Source organism: Falco cherrug, chromosome 3 (genome assembly GCF_023634085.1).
Source record: "Falco cherrug isolate bFalChe1 chromosome 3, bFalChe1.pri, whole genome shotgun sequence".
In the NCBI taxonomy this organism is placed as follows: domain Eukaryota; kingdom Metazoa; phylum Chordata; class Aves; order Falconiformes; family Falconidae; genus Falco; species Falco cherrug.
Window position 1 is genome coordinate 70,814,912 of NC_073699.1, and position 23,435 is coordinate 70,838,346.

The following is a 23,435-nucleotide window of genomic DNA, read 5'->3' on the forward strand; positions in this document are numbered from 1 at the left end:
GCAATGGAAAGGTCAGTCACAGGATTAGGATGACCTTTTGTAACCAGGCCAGTCAAAGGTAAACTGAAGTGCAATGCCAGTGCGTAATATGTTTGCATCAGTTCTTGGGAATGAGCCAGAGGCTGAAAAGAAAACTTAAGAGGGTCTAAGCTTTCCTCCAACCAGTAATACCATAAAAGCTCACTGGAAATTGAAAAAGACCTGAGGAAACGCTGAGACTTTTTTTTTTGATGGAAACCAGGCTGAGCACTTCCCCGCGCTATGGGAAAACATTAACCCAGTTCCCCCGCGCAGCTTTTCACATCCCTCAGCGCACACCCACGGCTCAGGCTTCCTCCGCATTCCCAGCCCCACAGCCTCACACAAGAAGCCCGGCAGCAGCCCCTGTCCCCTCCTCAAAGACCTGTCACCGCACAGCCCCCGCGGCCGGCGGCAGCGGCGAGGGGACGGGAGCCGCTGCCCTGCAGCCCCCGGGCTCCGCTCGGCCGCGTCCAGCCTCGGGAGCGGGGACACCCCCCACCCCCGTTTGCGCCCCCTCCCCGCCCCGAGCCCGGCCCGGTACCTGCTGCTGCCGGCGGGGCCGCCCGCGCCCTCCGCGGCTCACAGCGCGCCCCGGGACGCCGCTCGCTCGCCGCCCAGCGCTCCTCGGGCACCGCGGCGCCCCATCCCCGGGGCAGCGCCCGCCGCCAGACAACTGGTAACAATAACAGTAATTACAAATAAAAATTAAAAAATTTAAAATAAAAAAAAAGAAGGAGGAGGCGCTGGGGCAGCCCGTCTCCGATCGCAGCGCACCGCCGCTCTAGCAGCGAGCGCCGCCGCTGCCGGCTTTTCCTTGCGGAGCTGCGGGAGGGAGGAGAAGGAGGAGGGGGGGGGGAGGAGGAGGAGGAGGAGGAGGAGGAGGAGGCGCTGCTGCGCGGCGCTGCGCGGCCGCGGCCCGCCCCCGCGGGCGCTGCGGGGCGGCGCGGTGCCGTGCGGTGCGGGGCGGTGCGGGGCGGAGGGGGGCGGCCCCCCGAGCGCGGTGCGGAGCGGTGCCGTGCACCCCGCGGGCGGGCTGGAGAGGTGCGGAGGGGTGCGGAGCTCCCCGCGGGCGGTGCGGTGCGGGACCCCCACGGGCTCCCCCCTGCTCGCCCCGGCGGGATGCGGCGGAGCCGGTGGCCCTGCACCTTTTCGGGGAGCGGCGGTGGCGGCTGGGCTCTTGCGCTTTTTCATTCAGCACTTGTTGCCTCTGGGACGGTTTGGCCAACAGATGAGGCAGCCGCAAAACGGCTCCGCTCATTCCCGCGGGGAACAGTGCGGGGAACAGACCGCCCTTCCCCGCGGCCGGTGGGCTACTTGCTGCAGCTCCCGACGCCTTCAGCAGTGTGCGCAAAAACAGGCTCTAAATTTGGGCATTGGGAGACCTGAAGGAGGCAGTTAAAGGTGGAGCGTGTAAATGAAAGATCATGGCAAAGAATGGACCTTACATTTCTTTCTTTGAGCATCTTTCCTCTACTAGCCCACGAAAAAAGAAAAAGGCAGGACTGCTGTGTTTTCCCAGAGACTGTAGGGTATTTTCCTCAAATTCAGTCTTCCTTTCAAAATGTATAGTCGTGTTTAGTACAGATACATCTCTTTACAGAAATGAGAATTCTGCATATATTTATTGCTGCCCTTAGGACTTCTCCATTTCTCTTCTGCAGCTTTTTTTCATACTGGACTTATCATCAGGCATCACTCAACAGAAGTACCAAACAGCCATGTCATATTTTCTATATGATTTGCAGTTCCTTTTCCAACATCTAAAGCTGTTACAGAGTCCTTCAACAAGCTCCCCCTTCTGCTGCTGGGTTTTTTTGTTTGTTTGTTTTGTTGGGTTTTTTTTCGGTGCGGGGGGGGGGGGGGGTGGGGGGGGTGGGGTGGGTGGGGTGGGGTGGGGAGAGGGAATTCCTGGCAGGTCTGGGAGGTTGGTAAATAGACACAATTTGGAAGGTGGCTTGAGGAGGCAATACTGATACCCTTCCCTGCATATCTGTGTCTTTCCCCGTTTGAGTCAGAATAGGTGGACTCACCCCTCCAAATGCAAAGGTTTTTCATAGGGCGCACAGACTGGTCACACAGGGGATGAGACTGGGTGGAGAAGTTTAGGAAATGACAACAAAGAAAAAGAGCTGGGGTTTCACAGAGCATTGCGTATGGAAAGAAAACCCTCACTGAATAAAAAACCCAACCTGTCAATTCCAGCTGACCTATCACCTTAAGTAATTTTCAGCAGTAATAATGAACATGTGTTATTTATGTTGTATGCTGAAAATAAACAGCACCCTGTAGCCTTTGGAAGTGGAAACGAGAGAAAATGACTGCAGATTTAGTAAAAGCAGAAAAGGATGCTCTTCACTGTGGCATGCAGGCCTCTGGGGCCTATGGGCGTTTCTGATTCAGGTAGGCTCTACAAGCACTCAAGGCAGCAGTGTTTCCAGAGGCACCCTCTTCTCCGCTGGAAAAAGTGTAGGGGCTGCTGCCAACGCAGTGCTAGTGCTGTAGCTCCAAGGTGAAATTTTTAGGGTGACCTTTCTCTATGACTGAATTGACTACACCCCTGTTTCATGTGTTTCCATAGGACGTGAACTCTGAGGCCAAGGCGGAGAAGTTGCTTTCTGGAAAAAACAGCTGTGCGCTTCGGGCTGTGGAATGCCAGGGGAAGAGGAGAGGAAATATTTGTGGCAATGCTGAAAGCTATAAATGTCTCATCATGCATACTTAATACGCTTTTGAGTCTGTTTCAGCCTTTTAGGGGGCGGCAGCTCTCACTGTGGAAGCCTGGTTAATTTATTAAAGGTTTTTCAGTGCCATATACTAATTGCAGCATCTTACTTCAACCTTGAGCCTCCAACAGTAGTTCTTGGCAATTACTCTATGTGTAACCCATGTACACAAATTCCCTCTGGCCCTTTTGATCTTATCTCGCAGAAGATTTTTTAAACTTAAGGTTGCAGATGCAAAAACCTCATTCATTTGCAGCCTCCTCTTTCAAGGAAATATTCTGTATCCTATATATTTGCATGTGCTAGGTATGTATGAGCTGTTTCTCGTGGTTTCTCAATATAGTTTTGCATAGCAAATGCAGAGAGCTGATTTCCTCCTCTCTGTCGCTCCAGCCTCACACACATTCCCACTTCCCTGCTCCCAGTGCTTGCTGAAACTGCTGGGAGACTGAGTAGGTTTACAGATGCTCTAGATAAAATCTTTGCCCCACTTAGTCCTTCCGGACATGTATTCATCCTGACATGCATGCTTTTGAAAGGCTCGGGTAGGTCATTCCACGTGTGTCTTGTTTTGCTAATTCAGTGGAAAATGCCAGAGAGCTCTGCCTCCGTCCATAATTAGGCAGGAACCGAAGCTGCCATTGTATTGTGGCTGTGATCATGCTACTACTCCTATAAATTATTCACTGTATTGCAGTGTAATCTGCTGTTATGTTAAAAATAGGTCAGCATGAATGTCCCCAGTGAAATTTCTCAGTGACAACAGCTGATTCCAGCTTTGTCTCCAGAAAACGGTGACCTTTCCAAACCAGTAATTGCCAATTATGCTGTACTTCCATCTCCCTGCCAGCTCCGGTGCACCTTCACAAACACATTCCCAGCAACGGTAACCCCACATTATACTTGAGACAACTAAGCCAGAGTTCCTAAATTACCTGCTGGACTTGGCCAGAGCACTTTCCTTTTATTAGCCTTTGCTCCCAGGCCAAAGAGTAAATCAGGATTATCACAGAAGAGATTATAGTCTGAGAATGCCTAAATGCTCTACTCCTCCCAGGAGCCTGGAAGGCTTCTTGCAAGGGCTGAGCAGGATTTTCTGGCTGATATGCATCACTTACACATCACGCTGGTGGGTAGATATAAGGAGAAGTACTTCACTTTTCCCATCGCCCCACAGGCTCCAGTCCACTGAATCCCCCAAATCAGCAGAACAGGAGAAGCCCCTGACTTTCAGGTCCATTGCAGACCAGACGTGTCTAGAGAAACCTGGAAAGGGGGAGCAGGACCCGGTAGTCTGACCAGAAGTCTGGGGGAAACCTTTCCCCCATAAGATACTCTGCAGGAGGACTCTGTGAGGACGCCCATAAAAATGTGGGCAATTGCGGCAGTTTCCCTGCTTACTGTGGGCATGGATGCCTGGCTCTTACACAGATACAAAGACTTAGCCCGGTCCTGGGTTACTTCCCTCACCTGAAGACGAGGGCTGGTGGTGGGTGGCAATGCTCAGCAGACCATGCAGACAGCAATTCACATGGAGGTCTCTTGTTAGCATGGTCTGATCAGCAAGACACCAGAGCTTTGGATGTCTGAGCTAGATCTGGTCTGCCCCAGGCTTTAAGGAAGACAATTTATATATGGGCTTCTTCTGTTGTAACTGCTCTTTGCTGTGTTTCTGTGTAACTCCCTTGCTCAGAAGGGAGTACTTGGAAGCACGAGGCATTTTCATATTGCTAACAGACGCCTCACAGGACACCTCCAGCAGGTATCGCACCCAGGCAAGTCTTCTGTGGGAACACAGGTAGCAAACCTAAGTGCTCTTACCTGGGAACCTTGGTCCGAAAAAAGAGGTGAATGAACATATCTGAGAATGGGGAACACAGCAGGTGCCAAAACCATCACTTGGAAAGGCTTTTTAGGAGAGAGGTAAAAGACAAGAGCTTGACCCCATCCACGAGGAATGTGGGCAAGACGCAAGCTTTAACTTGCTGGCCATACCCAGTTTCACTATTACTCTTTCCAGCTAAACATATTGAAGTGTTGCCACAATGCTCCTGCTGCACCCATCCCGTGTTCTTTGGGTTGACTCCTTTCCCGTACCTATACCTTCTCTGTCAGCTGAGCCTGCCCAGTACATCCGGCTTGCACTCACCGTCACCCTGTAGCACTTACTGCTCTCCTTCTAGAAGAGTGTGACCCTCACTTGTTTTTCACTGCTGACATCCTCTCACCACTGTGCAACCATTTCCCCCCTTTTACTTCCCGTCACTGTCTTGCTGCTCCACCCTCAAGTTCCCCATTTCTCTTGATGTTGCTTTTACAAAGCTTTCCACCTGCAGCTCTCTGGACACTTTGTGGGAAAAAAGTTACTTGAGCTGGTCTTCTGCAGTGATTCAGGAGCAAATTCAGGCTTCTGGGACTTCTGGCCAGATGCTCAGCACAGCTTTTTTTGGGGAATGACCAAACTACAGCTCAGTGGCTGTGCCTTGTGGCATGGTGGTCAGAATGCACCTGGTATACACCAAGGAACAGCTATGGGTGCAGAGGGGGACGGGGAAGGCTAAGGGACAGAAAGGGGAGTTGCCTTCAGCTTTTAATGTACCACAAGAGATAAGGTTTTCCATAGGTAATCCTTCTTTTATCTCTTCTTTGTCCCACCTTGCTGCATTTGTCTAGTCTGAGATAGCTGCCTTGGGGGCAAGAACACTTCCCACCGATGGCCTGTGCCTCTGGCAGCATTTCAAGATAGCAACTTCACTTTGAGAGGACTATGCACAAGTACCCTACCTGCCCTCACATATGTGACTTCAGGGAGTACAACAAAGGAGCCACTGACTGCATTTTTCCCCCCCAGAACTGTCCCCATTTCAAAATTAGTCCCAATGCCTCTTCTGGGCAGGTTTTGGGTGGCAATGTTCATGGAGAGTTGGAGGGAGCAGCACATTCCAGTTTCTCAGAGAGCTTAGCAACCAGGGCCAGCTGAGCTGCTCTCAAGTGCATGCCAAGTGTGTGGATGGCATGTCCAGTACTGCAGCTCTAACCTTATTTTTTTCCTCTCTCCTGTTTTTGAAAAAGCATCCCTTGTTTTCTAATTAAGGCGCACAAAAAACTGCTGGAAACTTATTTTTGCTTTCCTGGACAGATGGAAGTCAGCTACGCAATGCGATGATCAAAGCTCTGGAAGTGATCAGAGACCTGGAGTGACAGGTATGGTGCTGTCGCCCCGCTTTTTGGGAGCATGGCTGCCAGACAGCCTCTCCCGTGCTGTTGGCGATGGGCTGGCTTAATGGCCGGCTGCTGGACAGCCTCAAAACCATCTCTCCCACCTTGTCCAGAGGAGTGCGGAGAGTGGGGTGCAGTGCTTCCCACGGGTCTGCAGCATGCGAAATACCGGCTCAGGGCTGCCCTTTCTGCTACAACCAACATGTATAATCATGATCAAGGAGGCCCTGTTAGACCATCCCCAGGAAAGGACTTGGCTTTGTAGAGAGAAAGTCTATCTGATCCCAGCTTCCTTGTTGGGATTCTCTTGAATATTTGAGTAATCTCCTGGTTCTTCCCTGTTTCTTGGCTCTCAAATGCCCAGACCTGGCTCCCTGCCACAAGCTTCACCTTCCATCAAGGCAGCAGGCTGAGATCCCCACTGCGTTTGAGTGTCTCTTAGGGATTGATGTCACCTCTACCCACATTACCAAGCAGTAATACCTGCTGCTGAAACCTGCTGGCTACACCAGGACTGCAGTTAAAATGTGGGTTCAGTCCATGTTTACCTGCAGACTCCCCTTGCAACCTCACCTGCGCTTGAGAGGCAAATTTCAGGCAAGCACTGAAGCACAGAGGAGAAAACCTTTCTTTGTACATGTCCAAGCACACTCTGGTTAACAGCACCAGGCATGGCTGGGCCAGCCCCATCCTCGTCCACCCCATGCTATGAAGCAGGCAATTGGGCTGGAAGGACTGAGGGTCATGAAGGATGGTTATTATATGGGGCAAGACACTGTGGGATGTGTTAGCAACCACCAAAGGTATCCTAGGTCCATGACTGAAAGAGCAGGTTGGGAGGACCCAGGGCTCTGGCTTGCCTTGCTGTGCCCTACAGCAGCAGCATAGAGATGGTCTTCGTCTTACTCCTGCTCAGCGTGTCCCACAGGTCACAGCAAGAAGGGGAGGAGCTGCAGGGATGAAAAGCATGGTCTGGGGAAAATGATGGTCAGGTAGGAGAAGGGTGCAAAGGCTGGGGTGGAGGGAAAGGAGCAAATAATGCCAGAAAAATTTCAAAATCAAGTGCCATGTATGAACCCTGCAGTGCTGCATACCTGTATTCCTGCATGTTCCTAACATGGCAGTTTCATAATAGAAATCCAGGGCAAGCCCTCTGGGGCAAAGGCTCCAAGCAATTTCTATCCTCAGTTGCACTAGTATAAAACCAGATCTGCCCTGAAATCATTTCAGAGGGACAGCAGCACGGATGACCCAGCTGGGTCCTCAGTGCAGCCAGCGCCCCGAGCTGACCACACTCCTCTTTCCTTCTCCTGGGCCACAGTTCTGTACAGAGGATTGTAGCTTTGAGAAATTGCTTTCATTCCCTTCCTGCCTCCAAGACACCACCGTGGCCCTCTTTTCCTCATCAGTGCCTATTTCTGTGGCTTAAATATAGCAAATATAAAACAAGTGCAGCGCACATGAAATGCCATTCGGGGGAGTGCAATGAACACGCTGCCTCTGTAACATAATGAGCCCCAAGTGCATCTGCCAAACATTTGGACTGAGATTCCAAAGGGGGGGAGCATCCACAGCACTGAGAAGATTATGACCAAACCCTCAGGCCAGTACCCCTAAGCATCTTTTGCATCTTTTGAGGGGATACAACTTGCTTGTTGGTCCGGCCTGCCTTCACCTGGAGGTATTTAACCACTCACCGAAGTAGTTTCCTCTGGTGAAGGTGCAGAGCAGCTTTTCATGCCACATCACTGGGGGCCGTGGAGCGGATTCGAATTAAAAAATCACAAGTAATATGTAACTTGAGGCAAACAAATAGCGTTTCTTTAGGGGCATGGTCTGGCTTTGTGGCTGAGGTTAAATAACACCAGTTAAACCACGCCAGTTTTTGAACATCTGACCCTGGGTACTATTTTCAGAGCAGTGATTTTTGAAGTGATTAATGACAACAGCTTGGCACTAATCTGTGGCTGGTGTTGCTGATTAAGCTAACTCTTACTTGGCTCACAACAGGCATCAGGAATAGAATAGGCAGGAAGCTCCCCAGAGCGACAGAAGAGGCAAAGCAGATCAGGACCTCCCGAGCTGCCTGCTTTTCCACGGAAAATTTTAAAAAAGCTATAGCCATCCAACTCCAGAGCTGAGCTCAGCAGTGCTGGAGGGCTTTACTCCTCCTGTGGCTTCGTTTTGCTTTGAGAATATTTCTGTATGGACCCTTTTCGACATTCCCACCCTGCTCAATAAAAAGAGTGCCTTGCTTGTTCAATGCATGGTAGCATGGCTAGCGTGGCACTGTGTGAATGTGTTTGTAGGAGGACCTCAGAGATAGTATCTAGCTTCAAATCTATCCACATTTGTAAAACCTCTCCTTTCTCCAAGGTGCTCAAGAGAAGGAAATCTGTTAGTTCAGTGTAAAGCTGTAACCCAATCCTTCAGTCCTGATGTAACCCAGCCTCCCCAAATAATTCAATCTATAAATCAGATTATCCAGATGCCACCCCAGAACACAGGGGTTCCCTAGAGGAAGCGGGCTGCGCTTGCTCTGCTCTTTACATCACCACCACTAAGAAACTGCAGTGACCTCTGGTCTGCTGGTGTTGTTTGAGACCAAAAAAGATCTCATTTGCTTGGCGCTACCTCTGTTAGCTCCATGACACTACCTGTGCTCTGCCCTATCTTTTTCTCTTTCCTTCTCAAGTGAGAGAAAGCAGTGAGCAGGACTCCAAAACTTACAAGTAGTTCTTGGTTGGCAAACTGCGCTTCTACACCATCACAACCATCCTGCTAAAATGAACATGGTGCCTTGTAGGTCGCATCCATGCTCACAGCAGAGCTCTTCCACTGCCCTGAGCTACCACGAAGTAAGAAGGATGCAAGTGAAGCTCCATTTATGCCATGGAGCCTGAATGTTGGCCAGCCTTGTTACCCACTGGCACCTTAAACACAAACTTCAGAGAGCTGTAAGGCAAAGATGTAAGATTTTATAAGCTCATCTCCAAGAGGGTTCTGCAGGAGTCCTTGAAAGCTTAGTGTCTATGGTAGTGGCAATATATTCACAGGGCCTTTAGCCATCCTGTCGAGCCCCTCAGAGAGGCTGGCCCTCCCTTTTCTGCCACAGGTGGCTCTGACACCCCTCCAGGGAAGCTCTCAGATTGTTGCTTGCTCGGCCACTGCCATTCCCGAACCAAACCGTAGATTCACACCTCAGGCAGCCCAGGGGGCTTTCCACTCCAGTATTGCATGGCTTGGAGGGAGGATCAGTTGCACAAAAGCTCCTCCCTGCAGGTGACTTCCCTTGGGCCAGGCACGGGACTGGCAGGAAGGCAGGGCTGGCCCCAGGAGCAGCCTGGCATGATGAAAGGGGAGGCCCTACAAGCCCTTGTGTGTGTGGCTACACACACCTCAGATGGTTCTGTCTGAGTTTTTGGGCAAGTTTTGGGTTTTGCTTCCCAGGGAAGTCATTTTACCTGGGGTTATAGGCTTGACTATTTGTGGGGCCGGGATGTTTGTAGCATCTTTTCTTCTCTGTGGGATGGGTCATTATTAATTTCAGGCAGGCTCACACAATGCCATGACATAGGCAGTAAAGACCAGGTGGTGTCCTGGCATGGGTCTGGTGAGTGGTGTTGCAGGAGCAACCTGGGCACTGAGCTCCCCCACTGTGATGTATCAGGGCAGTACCAAGCGTAGGCAGTTTTCCCAGTGGGGCACAACTAAAAGCACCGCTGTGCATGTGGGAACCTAACTCAGGCCTGTGTGGGCAGTACCTTGGCTACTGAGTCCTGCCCAGAGGCAAAGTGCAAGCAGAGTATCGATTTAATGGTACGTGGTTGCTGCAGGGCTTCCTAGCTGGGACCTGCAATCACAAAGATGAGGCTACCTGGCTCCTGCAGTGAGTCTGCCTCCTGTCACCCTGCCTGGGGACCGGCCACCCCTATGGACTTGCATCCTGAGCATGGGCAGCAGCCACGCTTTGTGCCCGCTGCTGCCAGCCTAGCAGCAGGGGCCTGCCACGGGCAGGGAAACAGCCAGGGTCTTCCAGCAGTGATGGATCCCCATTTCCATCCTCTGAATTGGCACCAGGAGGGACACCCTCTCTCTCTCTCTCTCTCTCTCTCTCTTTCTCTCCTGTGAGGCAAACTTAAGGTAACCAGGTTTAGAACTTAGGACCCAAAATGTCTGAGAATGTTGGTAAAGAGGTACTTCAAACTGCCCCAGTTTTAATGCGGATGGATTTATCCCTGCCATTTGTCCAGGCGGGGGCTGGGTCACAGTAGGATTTTCCCTAAAATCCCATTTTATTTTCTCACTCTCTGTGGCTTCCTTTATTTCCACCTCACTTCTTGTTTTTCCATCTTTTTACCAACTATTTGAACTCTAGGCATCATTTCCAAGCTCCAGGTCTCTGAACTTTCCAGTTCCCAGACTGCCTACAATTAAACCAGAGTAAGTCAATGCCAGCCTCTGTAAGTTATGCAGCGTTAAGCCTACTGTGCTCAGGATTTCCATAGCGGTTTTGCTTCACCTGTTTTCCAGTTGCCAAAGACACAGGAATATCAGTGGCTCTTCACAGCGTGAATATTTCCCTGCACACTCCCCACCCGATCTTTTTTGGGGTGTGCAAATGCACACACATGCACCCACCCACCCCTTGGCAGAAGGTCTGTAGGTTGAGCTGTGAATTTCAGCAGTGAGGAAGGATTTCTTAGGTGGCAGCCACATCAGGACCCCTCTTCAAAACATTTCCCTGCTTTTAGATGCCAGATCAAGACAACATTGTTTAAAATTCTCTGGGGCCTAAGAGCATCCGTCACCCCCCAAGCAATGCTGCGTTATAGGAGAAATCCTACCATCGGGAAGTCACCCCACCATCAACGTTTTAGTGCCTCTGTGACATTGTCCAGTGCTTGACTACTCTCCCCTCTCTAATTCATGTTCTCAGACTGTTTTCACTCCTTGCCTTTTAACTCTGAACTTCCTGACCTGGTTGTTTTGTCACTGTCACACCCTTGGGACGCCAACCACAGGGCTTTGGTTTTAGCATCCAGGCAGGCGGAAGCTCATTTCAGAGGCGGCTGAGCTGTGCCTCGAATTGTTAAAGGGGTGAAGTTGTTTATGCCACCAGCTCATGCTAGCCAAGCCACATTTATTTTGTGACTTTAGTGATGGGACTGGGTAACAAGAAGTTTGTGTTTCACGGAGCTTTGAAAAGTGCTATCTAAAAACAGGAGGGGGGAAATGGGTGAAAAGGAAACAATTTTGCTTCACCCTTTGGTGCGACACTTGTTTTGCAAGCTTAGAACGTGGCCCAAGCACACCTAATCAGTGGTTTCTGTCTGGCTTGTACATACCTTCCTCTTTTCTCTGAGGGCTGGTTAAATGCCACTTGTTTATTTGACCTGTTTTTTCCCCTCACTGTTGTTATTATTAGTGATCTAGAAATACTGTCAACAAACATGAACCAAACAAGTTGCCTTCAAGACATGGGGAAGGAAACAGCAAAAAGATCAAAGATCTTTAATTAAAAAATAGGGAGACAACAAAGCAGAAAGCTTCTATCATTTCAATCTTTTTTCATTTGGGGCTTCATTCTGCTTCAGCTACGGAGCGTGATGCCCGTTAAAAATAGCCCTCCAGCTGCCCAGGACAGCTGGACACACTAGAGGTGGAGCATTGCTGGTGGGTCGGTGTGGGGGTGCCCGGGGTGGGGATGGGTTGCTCACACAGACTCGTCTGACCACAAAAAGCTCTCTCACCCATCTGCATAGCTCTGCATCTGTCCATGGACAACAACCAAAGAGGCGCAGCTGCAAGCAGCAGGTGAGCGAAAGATTTAGCATAAACAGGAATAAGCAAAAATGCTCCACGAGAGAGCACCCTCTTTTCCACACCATCCTTGTCCTGCATGTTAAGTAGGCCTGCCCATGCTCTTGGAGAAAGGTGCTGCACTTAGTTTCTAGGCCAAACATCTCTTACTACGATCTATCTGATTGAAGCAGCCACTGTTGCCTTGGTGATGAAGTGATGGGACTTCTCTTCCTCTGGCTGCAGTGGGTATGGCATACGTGTTCACTGTCTCTAAGAACACGAGATAAGCCAAAAGGACAGGTAGGGCTGGTGGCACCTGTAAATGTTTCCAGGACAATGCTCCATAGTCTCCCATGTCCTATCTCAGCCTTCTTAGTTATTAGGCACTCATATGCTGGAAAAAGTAGACATGTTGAACTCTCTTTGGGGTGAAAACACAGGAAAAATGGTATCTCTAGATGTCTGAGATAGACATCCATTGGAATGCCGTACTGACATGTACACATAAATATCTTTAGAAGACATAAATTGCTTAAACTTGCACCAGTTTGATGCGATCGGTGGGGCAGGGATATACCTGAGCTGGCTCTCCCCAGAGAGGGGCTGGCAGTGGTGGGTGAGTGGCTGGCCAGCTGCAGCATGGAAAGCAGCCTGGTCCAGTGGGTCACAGGTAAGCTGTGATACTGGTCACCCCGCGTGACTTTTAGACAAGTCAGTGCAGCTGTGTGTCTGCGGAAAGCATAGTGTCTTGTATTGCTTTAGGGGAAGAGAAAAGTTGCTTAACCCAAATTGTTGCTGAATAAAGAGCATGTCTCAACTTTAAGCTAACATCCAAACCTGTATCCTCATTTTTTTCTAACATCAGAAGCAATGTTACAATACACCAGGCGGAGCACATAACCATGAACAGCAGCTACCTTTCATTTCAGCTAAGCCTCAAATCTGATCCTAAACCCCAGAGCGAAAACTCTTTTCTCCCTTAAAAAGGGCAGGCAGGCTTTATAAGGATGTAAAGGCATCTGGTACGTTTTTGAAACATACCTTAAAACTTTGATGCAGTTACTGTTCTGCTGGGAGCCTTGATGGGTGGCGGTGCTGGAGTGTGTCTGTGTGTGAGTTCAGCGCGGCAGTTCTGTGCAAGGAGAGGGCCCTGGGACTCTGACACCGTGCAGTGCACTGCCTGAAGTGGGGCTCTGGTCTACTGAACCAGAGGATGCACTCACTTACTGAACAGCATGAAAAAAGACATCTTTGCTTTTTTTTCCCATACTTTGGGAACACTGATGGGATTTTGTGTTGGTTCTGGCCTGAGAGGCAGGTCATGGTTACGGCAGGTACAACCAGAGGGCACATACGGGGGCTGGCAAGTGGAGATGTGAGGACAGGTTGGTGTGGAGCAGCTGTGTGAAAAGTTCTGCAATAAATCACAGCCTAATTTCTATTTCTCCTGTGCATTCTCGGTTTGGATATGTTGATCACTACTAACAAAATGCCTGGACTCATATGCTTGACATATTTACTGAGTGCTTGCAAACTCTGTGCATGGATGTATCTGTATTCGTCTAGGAGCTCCTGCTGTGCCAAGCCCCCAGCTCCAGTCAGAGGCTGTGCTGGAGTGGTGGCACCGTGCCTCTGTGTGAGCACTCAGCTCTCCTCCCAGGGGAAACCAGGATCTGCCAAGACAGCTGACTTGTGTCCAAATTTCCCTGCCTCCCTGTGGCTGGGAGCCACAGGAGCCCTCCTGGCTCCTCAGCTTAGACAGACCCAAGGAAAACCCACACCTGTTTGGCTGCAGTGATGAGAGGAAGCCTTGCACTAGTGGAAGCGATTTCTTTTTAATGAAATATAACTTCAGAATCTCAGGCACTTAGAGTCACTAAAAATGAAAAAGTGTTTTCCCCAAAGTAGGTGTTTTCACCTAACAAAGGTGTAAAACTAACTGAAGTCACTTGCCTTGAATTAGCATAATGAGTAAGGCTTTAAAAGAAATGAAACCTACCACTGCCTGTACTTTCAAGAGGGTAAGGCACTTCCTTCTCGAAACTTCTGCATACTGCACCTGTGCCCTGTTAAACAAAGGCCACGTTGCAGAGGACAGGGAGTTGCACCTCACTGAATCTACGCAAAGTCATTGGCAAAGTCTCTTCAGTCTTTGAGGGAGATAGCACAATGTAAGTGCAAGGTTCTTATTAGAAAAGAAGAAAATTATCTAACAGATATTCTTTCAGGATGAACATATTTCAATTTCTCGAATACCTATTGCCAGAGTCAGCCTAATCTTTTGTGAAGATATATATCGTATACTGTGTCACACCCATCTCTGTGACTTGGGATTTCAATTTACAATAAGGAAAAACAATGCTATTGGAGCATAAGAGGATGAAAATGGTGAAGTTATCAATGATGCTGCAGAAAATACAGAAGTTTTGGACAAATGTTTTTGTTTGCATGTAGGAAAATATCAGTGCCAGCTTACTGTCTATATAAATGAGAAAGTATTTCCCCCTTTGTTAAAATATTCCTCTCTTTTCCCGAAGAAGAATTTTAAAATACAGCTTTGAAAAGCGTTATCCCAGGGACTCTTTGCTGACTTTTTGAGAAACATGAAACACCAGAGGATTTCCAGAGAGTGATGAGTTCATGTTGTGTCACTAGCAATGTGATAGCCTGGCAGTGGTCCTGGCCTCATTATGGAATAGCTGGTGTAGGAGTCATACAAGCAAAATTAAAGATGGAGTACAATCAGTGGCACTTGTTAGGGTTTTAGAGAAAATAGTTGTATTGATAGTGTACTTGGACTTTTCTAAGAAATATTACTTGGTACTGCATGAGATCTTGACCAAGAACCTTGAACTGGAGTAGATCAATATGAGATGTGCTGAATGCATCCAAAAGAAAGACAGATGTAACCCAGCTGAGGAATCATCAGGGATGGCAGTTTCTAGTGAGGACCTGCACAGGCTGGTCTTCTCTCTATGGGGGACTTTATGTCCCCACGGGACTCTACGTCAGTGACCTGCAAGGGAACTTTAAACAGTGACTGACCAAATATGCAGATTGCACAATGTCTGGGGAAGTGGTAAATTGCTCCAAGAACAGGCTACTTGAGAAAGTAAGCTGATTCATCTGGGTTTAGAATGGGCATAGCTGGGAGCAAAAGATATAAGCCATAATTATGCAATAGTATTGACTCTGTCCTGAGAAATTTTGATGCTGAGAGACTTGAAGATTATAGAGGAAAATCTGATGAAGAGGAGACTCTCATGTGATGCTGGGACCCAAAAAGGACTCAAGCAGTCCTTATATATACTAACCGATCCTTGAACTGATCCTGATATTTTTACATATATATGCATATATTTATAAAGTATGAGTAAACAGGTCGTGTAACTTCTGGACTTCTCCCTGATGTAACCCTTTTGGAGTGGTGGGCTCTATGTTTGTGTCCATGACTCCAGGGGACTGGTCCCAAGAATCATGAAAATGCTTAAAAGATTAAAACTCACACTTCATAAAGAAACAGTCGTTGATAACAGTCAGCTTGGCAAAGAGTAAGAGCTACAGTCTGCAGATAGCTATATGAGACATTTATACATACAAGCACCAGTGAGTTCTTTGTTCACCTGGACAAGAGGGCAACAAACTCCAAAACCCCAGACAAATCAACACTAGAAGAAATAAGATGTAGCTACCTTTAACTGTGACAGTAGTTAAGCATTGGGACAAATTGAAAAGGTGGGTGGGAGATTTGCTTTCCAAATCAAGCTGGATGTGGAAAATAAAAAAAAAAATCAGCCCATGCCCTAAGAGCTGTGGTCTGTGCTGAGCTGGAAGTTCAGCACCAGACAAACGCCTCCATCTGGCCTGAAAATCTGCAGCTGAGTTGTGGCTGGCGCTGAGGTCTGTGCAGTGTGAGGGGGGCCGGGGGTGCCCTGTGACTGGCACCGCTCCCCTTGCTCGCACCCACCCCACCCGAGCAGCGTGCCAGCTCCTCCAGGGTCAGCGGTGCTCCAGGAATAGCAGCCGAAAAGTTAATGTTTCCCTGCTAACCCATTCAAGAGAGAGGAGAGGGGGCTGAAGGGGAAGGCTAGCACTGTGTCGGTGCTGTTTGGGCTTTCCAGCTGGCAGGTCTGGGAGCCAACAGACCCTCTGGTCGAGGGAGCAGCTGGGGTAGGTTTGTTCCCAGTTACACACAGATGACTTGAAGATGTTGTCACCACCTCACAGGCTCATAGGATAACTCAGGTGGGAAGGGACCTCAGGAGGTCATCTAGTCCAACCTCCTGCTCCAAGCAGGGTCATGGAGACGTTTTCTAAAATGTTCCTGCCTTTGAAAAGCCAGCTTCTTCTAGCTGTTGCTGGATCAGCCCTGCCAGAAACAACTTAGCTGAGAGGCTGGAAAGGATTGCTTAAGCACTGTATCTTTCCCTTCAGATAACACAATATAAATGTTGAATAACCTGCACGCATTCCTCTCCTTCCCACCTACATTTCTGATTAAGAACATAGGCTAGAGGTTTCAGAAAAAGCAGTGAAGCCTAAATCCCACTGGTTATTCAGAGTACTTGGAAATGTCCATATCAAGTTGAAGCACCTGCTGGTTATCCTGGGAAGCATCATCCACCTGCGTGAGGGCAGGATGCAGGGAGCACAACAAGGTACTTTCAATGCCAGTTAATTTGCCCAGTGTCATCAGGTCTTCCCTGGACTACCAGGATTTTTTCCTGAATGCAAATGCTCTGACCTCTCTTTTCTGCAAATCCATTGCCATGTGAGCCTAAACTGGCACACAGGGTGAGGAGTGGGGGCACTTATACGTGAGAAATGTATTTGAGCACAGACAGTACATCACTGAAACTGCTTTCTTTTTTTTGTTGATGCCTTTCACTGGGGCTCAGATAACTTGATTTGGCACTATTCACTGCTAAGTTTTCCATACCAACCGCAGCTGAGCTTTGTTTAAATGAGGTTTGCTGAAGCTGTGCTGAAAGTGAGTTTAAAGGTTCACAGTCTTTGGAGCAGATCCAGGCAGCTCTTTGTGCCTTCAACTCCCTTGGAAACTGTGGAGGGCTGGGGGCCGGGAGAAGATTTGCATGAGCAAGTTCTCCCCCTGGCCCCTGCTTGAGTGCAAGGGGGAGCAGCAAGCAGCGGCAGAAATTAGACACCATGAGACAGATTACTGCTTCTCCTCTGGGTCCTCTTGCCTGCATCTCTGCTATTTTGACCTGGTAGCACTTGGTATACCTGTAAACGGTGGCACAGGATGCAAGCAGCAAGGAATCAAGCTCTGGCAGAAGCATTTTTAGGGATAAGAAACTATGGCACCAGCTTTGTGCCCTGGGTTGTGGCAGTTGGAGAGGAGAAGGCTAATTTTTTTCAGCTAATTTAATTGCCTTTAGCCTCTGTAAAGAGCCCCGACTACTGTGACAGCAGCTGCACCTGCAGTGTTGAATGCCCAGCACACTACTTTCTTTAGCGCGGCCACTGCAGAAAGCACACTTGGTGTTCCCGCAGCTTTCTTCTTCTGCAGTAACCTCCTTGCTGAGGAAGCAAGCTGCTGAACCAGTGTGAAAGTTATTTTCATTGTATGTGGGTGCTTTTGTTCTCTATTCTCTTAGGAGAAAAAGAAAGTCTAGTAACCCTGTGACCTTGGAGCCCATAGGCATCTTCAGATTTACCCAGGAAATACCACCCAAGCTAGAAACGGGTCTCTAGTCAGAGTGGGAGAGGGATTAGTTTAATAAAAGATGACTTTACCTTCCCCAAAGGCATCATCTTCTTCTCCAGGCGCAGTCATTTCGTCTTGGGCATGCTGCATCGTGGCGAGGATGCAGCTCGGGGAGCAGCCAGAGCCGAGTGCTTGAACTGGTTCCTACGCTACAGCTTGACTATTGCCTTGCACCGGTTTCCTAAACATTTTGGTGGCAACAGCTTCCGCATCTGCACTTACGAAAATAGTCTCATTCATACGAATAACGCTTCTTGTTTTTACAGGCAGCCTTTGAGATGGGTTTTGTGGTGGGGCGTCCTTACTGCTGAGAGAGAAGTAGATTTTGAGAGCAGAGGCAGGCAGGACGGGCTCAAAACCAGGCTGCCCTGTGCTGGGAATGCCACAGTGGAGCACAGCCCTGCCAGCCCAGGGTGTAGGGGGTTTGCATATGAATGTGAATCCTTTCTGGTGGCAGAGGTAGAGCTGGGGAGCAACTCGCCCTGCTCAGTCTGCAGAGCAGCTTGCTTTCACCCCAGGGAGAGTTTGACCAGAGTAGCCCCCCCAGGCTCTCTCAGTGCCACATATTCACAGGATTTAATTTTTTATTTAGCATGGCAGTGGCGACAGTGTGTTCTTACCCACTCTGGAGTGACCCACAGCAGTGGACACGTGGACAAGCTGGAAAGCCACAGGTGACCGTATAGATAGATGCACTAGCAGGGACACAATTCTTGCTGTTAGACTTTCCCAAATCACTGTCTTCAGTGCATTATCACACCTAAGGACCTTCCTGATGGTCAGGTGAACAACAGAAGAACATCAAAGTAAAACTTGCTGTTATTTGAGCATCTCTGTCACTACTAATTCTGCTTCACACTGGCCCATTCAGTTGCTGTGTTTCCTGGATTTTATAAAGCAAGTTGACTCCTTCCTGCCAGGTCTCTCAATTTATAAGAAGACCTTGCCTACAAATTAACTTACTCTAAACTTGCACAAAAATATGTTTGGGCTTCAGGTGGTATCTGAGCCTTGCATAGCCCTGCTGACTTCATCAGACCACTCAGGGATATTTGTGTGCACGTGTGTGCACATCCAGCTGTGGGACCTAACACCGGTAGTCCCTCAGAACTCTGCTAGCAAAACTTAGTGTGTAATGGCAGTAAACCTGTACTGGGTTTTGATTACTCAGTCTGGTAATTGCATGTGTCACCACACCCTAGAAAGCAAGACTCCCAGCACAGCAGTGGCGTTTGATAGAGCTTCTGGTAGATGAGTCACAACCAGACAAAATGAGCTCATATCTAATTATTATGTGTTTTTTTTAAAAAAAAGATCTAGCAGTGGGTTTCTGCAGGGCTGAAAATGGAGACAGCTGGCCCCCTAGGCAGTGAACTAGTCTATATGGAGAAGACAAAGAGAAGATGGGCAGGATCATTTGGAGTGCCTGACCTAATCCCATCCCAGGCCTTTAGAGGCATGTTCATTAGCTCCTGTAGCAAATCCTGTGGCAGCATCTTGGTCATTATAGGAAGGTGAAAATCCCCTTCCCAGCTCAAGCACCGCCTTCCCCTGGATTCAGGGTAAGGTGCCTCCCGGTCCCTGGAAAGTGGCACTGCATCCTGCGGAGCTCGTGCCTCTCCCTTGCTGTCACATTGAGCATCTCAGCTACACAACCTGGGGGCTGCTGCCTTGCCAGGGCTGGGAAGCTGTGTTTTCCTAGGTGGACGTGGCTGAAATCAAGAGCCTCTTAGGACTGCTTTTTGATGGGACAGTATGACTTGACTGCCTGGTTGTTTCTCTGCCACAGCAGCAAGACTCCTGGAGGAGCTCTGTTCCCAGGAGGCCCTCTCGTGCTTTGCTTTAAAGTTACAATTGTTTAAATTCCTGTGGAGTAAAGACTACACTTTGGCTCAATGGGTAAGAAAGCAGACTTGTTTCTGGCCCCACCGGACAGGTTTGCAGATGTCACTTCATCTTTCTAGACTTCCCCCCCTCACACTTTTTCCTGCCTTGCTTATTTGAAGTGATTTCTTCAGGCAAGAACCGTCTCTGATTAGGTGGTAGCTACACCCTATTGTGTTCAATGGGAGCATCCCTCTTCCTCTGTAAGACCCTCTTGCCATGGTGATGAGTAGATGAAGACAGTGACAAAAAGAGAAAAATACTATTATGGTGTGATGAGGGGAAACAGGGCAGAAGAGAGGATCGGTGAGAAAAAGGAGAGAGGTGTGAGAAGAGGAATAACAAGGTGGAGACATGAAAGCTGCAGAGGAAAAGCATCGATCTGGAAGGAGGGGGTGCTGATGCAGGGAGGACTGCAGCTCTGCAGGCGCTGCCACCCAGGGTCAGAGCTGGAAACCACTAAGCTTGCAGAGCCTGGTGGAGCCAGTGTGTGAGAAGATTGCCAGGGTGAGGGAAAGAAGTGCTGAAGGAAGGGCAGTCACAGGGTGTACCTTGCCTTAAAACTTCCCAGCAAGAGCTGCTCCTGGCAGCGGGCAGCTGCTGCCGTATCCGTATCCGTTTCCCTGAAGCAGCAGGTGGTGGATGGGAGAAATCTTGAGCCCCTGCAAAGACAATGGCTAAACTGCCCCAGCATGCTGTGGAGCACGTCAATCTCTGAGGACCAGTGTGGACCAGAAGAGGCTTTGCTGTTCCTGCTGAGGAGGAATTTTGGGCTTGATTCAAATAGGTTGCAAGATGATCAGTACTACACATACAGAATGACTCAAAACAGACAGACAGCCTAGCAGGGAGAAACCTGGAGAAAATACCCTGCAACAGCAATGCTCTCTTTCCTGAGTTGTCCTACAGTTGGAACTCATTTGTAAATCGGGCATGGGAAGTTTTAGCCATTTACCGCTTCCTTCAGAAACACGAAGGAGCAAGCCATGCTGCCCTGGTTATTGTGGCAGCTCCCTTTTGTACTGCATTTCCCTGGGACTTAAAGTTATTTCCTTACCCACTGTTTTCAGTCAGCCTCTCCGGATGCCTGTTACCTTGACAGCCCTTTTTTCTTTTATTTTGGGGAATTAAAAGGCATCAAAAGCCGTCCTCTCTCCCGAAAACAACTGTCACCAGAATGAACACACCAGTCGGTCTGGTGATGAATGGTAATGACTCAGCCTCCATTGCAGACGCACAAAGAGGAGTCGCTTTGATTCGTTCCTGTTTGCCACATCGTCCCTTGATGGCAGCCTCACCTACATGCTTGCAGCATGCACGTTCCTCCAGAAACCTGTCCCCCAGGGGAGCGCGGGGCTCTTCCCCTCCAGGCAGGACAAGTTAACAGACCAAAGCAGCCCACTTCCCACGGATTCCCAGGCCCCCCTTCCCCCTGCTCCATCTTTGCATTTGGAGCAGCATAATTTTGCCCTGCCAGTTTGCATGCCCGTGTCTTTGCTGTTTACTGATCTCAACCATCCAGCCTAACAAAGTGGCTTCCTCTCTGCTCTATTTTATAGCATCTCAGCTTTTTTTTTTTTCCCCCTCTGTACCTACTTTTATCTCATTCTTGTTGAGCTGTTCCAAAACACAGTAACTTTTCTTTCCACCTGTTGGCTAATGAAGCCCCACTCCACACCAAAAAAACCCACACCCAAATCAATTTTGCAGTCACTGTGAAAAAGACGCGTGTGTTTTTCACGTAACCATATCTGATGCTGCTCTCAGAAAAAGCCACCACCCATCCTTTAAGAACATGTCAACAAAAAGTAGGGGAGACTAGGGAAATGTCAAAAACAAGGGTAGATCAAGCAAAATGAGGCAGCTTTTATAACAACTTTAAATCACCCCAACCTTACTCTTCTTCCACTGCAACTTACTTTATTAGAATTTCTGGCCCAGGGGAAAAATCAAGTGTTCTGATGCTTTATCTTCATATACAGGACTAAAAGCCAAGACATAATGAAAAAATGTAAAAAATTGTGCTATTTAGCAGTGTTGGATGGGGTTGTTTTAATTCATCCCTACCTTAAGTTACCAACACCTCCACAAGCAGCAGGGGAGGCGAGCTGGCTATTTTCTGCCCTGCTATGCTGATGCAGAAGGGAGGGGTCTTAAACAGCTTCTGCCCTATTCATTCCTCCTCTGGCTCCAGCACAAGGAGGATTTCCAAGATACAGAAAGTTGTGTGTCAGAGGGTTAGTTAGTGCCCTGCTTTTTTCTGAGGCTATTTTGGGGCTGAAGACTGAATTTGGAGGGATAACCTCCATGGAAAACAAGGAGGAAAAAAAAGAGATAAAGGAAGGGCAGATGACTAAGGTGGAGACAGTATGAAGAAGGAAGTAGGAAAACGTGATTGACACCTTTATTTGTTACTGGTCAGTTTGGGAAAGGAGTATTCACATGGATTTAGAGTACTTGTAAAAGTTTTGCTCTGGATATTGCTGCAGTTTCAGTTCTCTTGATAATCATCCTCCTCAGAAACCTGAGTACAATAACTTGTCTAGTTGTTAACTCATTTGCAAGTTACAGGGACTCCAGGGACTTAGATAGTTTAGGCAGCCTGTGTCAGTGACTGATTGAGCTTAGTATAATTTTTCTCTTTTTTTCTTCTTCTTCTTCTTTTTTTTTTTTTTAATAGGGATTTTAAATTCCAGAGAAATCTTGGGAGGAATTCTCCTTCTTTACTGTCCAAGAGGAGAGCAAGCAGGCCACGATGGTAGTAGACATGACTCACTCCACACAGCTTCACAGATCTTAGGAGCCCTGTGCCCAAATCTTTGTGAGGCTATAAAATACACACTGTGTATTTCGGAGAGCTGAAAAAAGGGCATGCTCCAGGAACCATTCCCCCAGCAGAGAGGACAGTGGCTCCCAAGGACCCCTGTACACTGCGTTAGCCGGTGGAGATGAGCTGTGTCTGAGCTGGCCTCTGCGCAAGCTGCACTCTTGTGCCAGGGAAGTTATAGTGCCAGTCTGGGACGTAGCTCAACACACTTGAGCTATGCAAAAGCTGTGGTGACTGAAGAGCTACCGGCTGGGTCCCCTAGCCCAGCTGGTGTCCATGTCCATCTTGGACACCTTGGTTTGGGGGCTGGGGGGGAGCTCTGCACACAGCCTTGTACTCAATGCCCCAGCAGACACGCACGTTGCAGTGAGCAGGAAACTGTGACACACGTGTTATTGCTGCCCTACTGTCTCCCTTCGTGTTCTCTGCCGTGTTGTGAGCTGTGACTCCATCACGTAGATGAGTTGCATGTGTGTCCATTCAGGCATGTTACTGCAATCCACAACTCCTAGATCATCCCACCAGGCCCATCAAGTGATTTTGGCTTTCTTCTTTCTCTAAGAGAGACATTATTCATTCCAGTATCACTTGGCCTATGAAAGTAAATCATTAACTTCTTATAGAAAAATAACTATTTCATTTTGAAGGGAGGAAGGAAACCATCCTAGATGAAACCCCACAGAATGAATATAATCTTGAAAATTCCACTTAGTAAGTAGCTCCTAGTGGTTCATTATCAAAGGAGGACAAAAAGGTCAAGTGTGATTTTGCAGAGCTCAGCCTTGGATCTGGTATTATTCAATATATCCCTTAATTTCCTAGATGACAGAATGGATATGATCACACTCATTACAACTGCAGATGCCAGTTTGCCCAGAATTATATGTTCACTGGAGGACAGAATCAAAATTCAAGCTAATGTTGACAAATTGGAGAAGTGGTCTGGAAAAAATTAAATGCAAGAGAGCAAGCTGTGAAGTAATATGCTCAAGAAAAAATAATCAACCTCATAAATGCAGGGTGAGGAATGGCTGCTAAAGTACCATGTTTTCAGAAAGGGGGCTGGAGGCAATTAAATGGGGTTCAGCAATAACAGCTGAAAACAGCAAACAGCTTGACATCAGGTGTGATCAAAAGCAGAGACACCACGTAATTTAGTCATTGTGATTGGAGTTAGAAACGTCTCAGCCAAGGCAGGACACAGCTTTCGGGGATCAGTTCAAGGAGG

At 48.5% G+C, this 23,435-nt stretch overlaps 1 protein-coding gene across 7 annotated transcripts in view; it reads right to left on the reverse strand.

The window, feature by feature from the left end:
• Positions 1–17,791, reverse strand: part of RIPOR2 (RHO family interacting cell polarization regulator 2) — a 70,302-nt gene extending 52,511 nt beyond the window's left edge. Inside the window, exons 1-2 of one of the 7 annotated variants that reach the window (XM_055706185.1) lie at positions 17,526–17,791; positions 563–694 (exon numbers count right to left, since the gene is read on the reverse strand). In XM_055706185.1, coding sequence (XP_055562160.1) covers positions 563–694; positions 17,526–17,586 — 193 coding nt within the window. In that variant the 5' untranslated portion in view covers positions 17,587–17,791. The remainder of the gene's footprint in view (positions 1–562; positions 695–17,525) is intronic. The other 6 variants (XM_055706181.1, XM_055706180.1, XM_055706182.1 and 3 more) reach the window with 6 other exon arrangements.
• Between the last annotated feature and the right edge of the window lie 5,644 nt (positions 17,792–23,435).